At 44.1% G+C, this 2,426-nt stretch overlaps 1 protein-coding gene across 1 annotated transcript; it reads right to left on the bottom strand.

Annotated features, from left to right (window-relative positions):
- Window positions 1-157: 157 nt before the first annotated feature.
- Window positions 158-1,905, bottom strand: ttpa (tocopherol (alpha) transfer protein; the record flags this gene model as incomplete). Its single annotated transcript, XM_010766839.1, has 4 exons — window positions 158-409; window positions 499-609; window positions 1,337-1,530; window positions 1,752-1,905. Coding segments are annotated over 4 exons (711 nt in total), but the record flags the coding sequence as incomplete, so codon positions are not given.
- Window positions 1,906-2,426: the final 521 nt, after the last annotated feature.

The raw sequence follows: 2,426 nt of genomic DNA, 5'->3' as shown, positions 1-2,426 counted from the left end.
GAAAAAATGGCGGCTTCCCAAAACTTTTGGGAGTTTTACGGGGCGTGGTTTGCAATCCGCCCAGCCAATCAGAAATAGGAACCTTTTTCTCCAACAAAAGTACCTGCTATCTAGCAGGGACGGAAAAGGGGGTAAAAAGGTTGTCATGAACCAAGTTCTACTTCCGGATTTTTTTGGTGTGAACGCCTCCACTCTCTGAGATCCAGCAGTCCTCAGGAGGGATGGTGATATCACCTGTTGGGTGGTTGGCAATCTGCTGCAGAAGCTTCTCTGATTGAAGCAGCTGATTGGTCCAGGCCTGACACACCCCCTCTATGCCAGGCCCCTCCCCTCCATATTCTGGAGGCAGGACAGAAGGTGAGAAGAAGTCGCTCAAAGTGTCCTGGAAATCAGCACCGTGCATATGGATCTGCAGTGGGGGAGAGGGAACCTGATTCAACACGGTGTGTGTGAGTGTGAGAACAGAGACAGGTGATGTGTGTGTGACAGGTGGCTGACCCTCTTTCGGATCTTATCCGGCAGGAGAGGGCGGATCATGGCGAACACGGGCCGGAAGAACATTGGCTCGTTCACCAGATGGATACCTCGGACTTTCAGTGGAAAAGAGTCCTGCAAACACACACATACAAGGACGGGTGTAGAAACAATATAACGCTCTTAGACTTGAAAAAGAAAAGGAAAACACATTCTGTAAAAATGTGAACAAATTGAACTTGTGAACACTGAAGCTGTTCAGCTATTTCAATAAACAATATTTCTAAGCAATCAAAAATTATCCCTGTAGTTAAAAAAAAATCATCTTTCTACCGGCCGATCTAATAATAATGCTCAAAGGGGGGGAAGATAAGGCTGAACAAAAGGACTCATTCCCATACTTCGTTATGTTGAAGCCTCTTGGAGCAAAGAAGGTTTCACAGCACCAAGATCATTTATTGAAACTTGTTTAACTTTGGGGGAAACAATTCTGCTTTCTTTACTTGTGGTACATATATCTACCACAGTGCAGTATTAGTGAATTCCACTCTGAAACTGTAGCTAACTAACAAACATATTGACTCTAACAATGTGCTGCTTTAATGGTGTGTTGTTTAGCTGTGTTCCTAACTTACGCAAGAACGTTACAGAAATAACCTTCCTGTGTGCAACATGTAGTCATAAGGAGGTTAGTGGAGACCTCAATTTCTCCTTTCTGTAATAAAGTGTTTATATAGTATAATGTTTTATTATGGATGCCGCATTGCACCTTAGCATATGTAGAGTTGTGTGTCCAGCTTCACAGCACATAGTAAGAGCTGTGTTCACATAAAGCTGACCTGAGGCAGGATGCTTGGCCTACCGAAAGCACAGAGGAAATCTTTCTGGCCAGGGAAGGGTTAACCTGCAGAGCGTGGCCTAAACTCCATCCCTGCAGGTCAAAAATGGCCTTCAGACCCTGCATCTGTGTCTCCGTTTCCATGGAGATGATCTCTGATGTCATCAGGCTGACACTGAACACCTGGAAGGCCAACCAGTCTTTTGGGTCCCACTGTCCTGCAAACAGAAACCACTGTACTCTGTCTTCATTCACATTGCATCAGTCTGTAGCTCTACGCAGGATGTAGCAGTAAGCTCTGGTTACAACACGTATCAACAGGAACATAAATATATATATGAATATATCACCTTATATTGGAATGTGTTAGCAAAGCAAACATATATATATATATACACATATATATATATATCCACACAAAGAACACAGGTTTACTGACCGATCCTGTAGATGAGCACCCTGCTGCCGCTGTGGTCCCGCTGGGGGAGGACAGCGTGGTACGTTGTGTTGAGGAGGCCGAGCACAGAGGAGGGGGACAGACAGCGGCTGATCTCAGGACTCTCCCTGCGCCACCGCTGATAGTTCAGTAACAGCTGCACAGGACACAGGAAATGAGAGTTATAGGAATTAACTGTGTCTACCCCCCCTGTGACTGCAGTTGAAATACTGGTGCACTATAGAACACATGCTAAACAAGTGCTATCAGCTACAGGTCGACACAGATCAAATGGGTTTATCACCTTTAATCTGTTCTGTTCCCAGTACCAAACCCTCAAAGTAAATGCTGATCAAACCGAAAATAAAAAAACAAATTCAGTTGTGAAGTTTTATTAAAAGCAAATCCAAGAAGAATTTGTGGTAAGAGTCAGGGTCAGTTTGTGTGCCAGTGATTCAGACTGCTGAGCTTACACACAGTTGGGTGAGCTCCAGGTGTGTGCAAATCACAGTAAACCACTCACACCCAGAGGACCAGCTCTACTCAAACAAACAGCCATCAAACACTGCGTACTAACTATACAGTCTGCGGTACGCCAGAGTATTTTATTATTTTATCTTTTATCAATGTAGGGTGACCTTATCATTTAGAATTAGCGGATTTAATATTTCTGTATTG

Source organism: Notothenia coriiceps, unplaced genomic scaffold (assembly GCF_000735185.1).
Source record: "Notothenia coriiceps isolate Sejong01 unplaced genomic scaffold, NC01 NC01_scaffold00003751, whole genome shotgun sequence".
NCBI lineage: Eukaryota > Metazoa > Chordata > Actinopteri > Perciformes > Nototheniidae > Notothenia > Notothenia coriiceps.
This window is presented reverse-complemented; position numbering and strand designations above follow the sequence as displayed.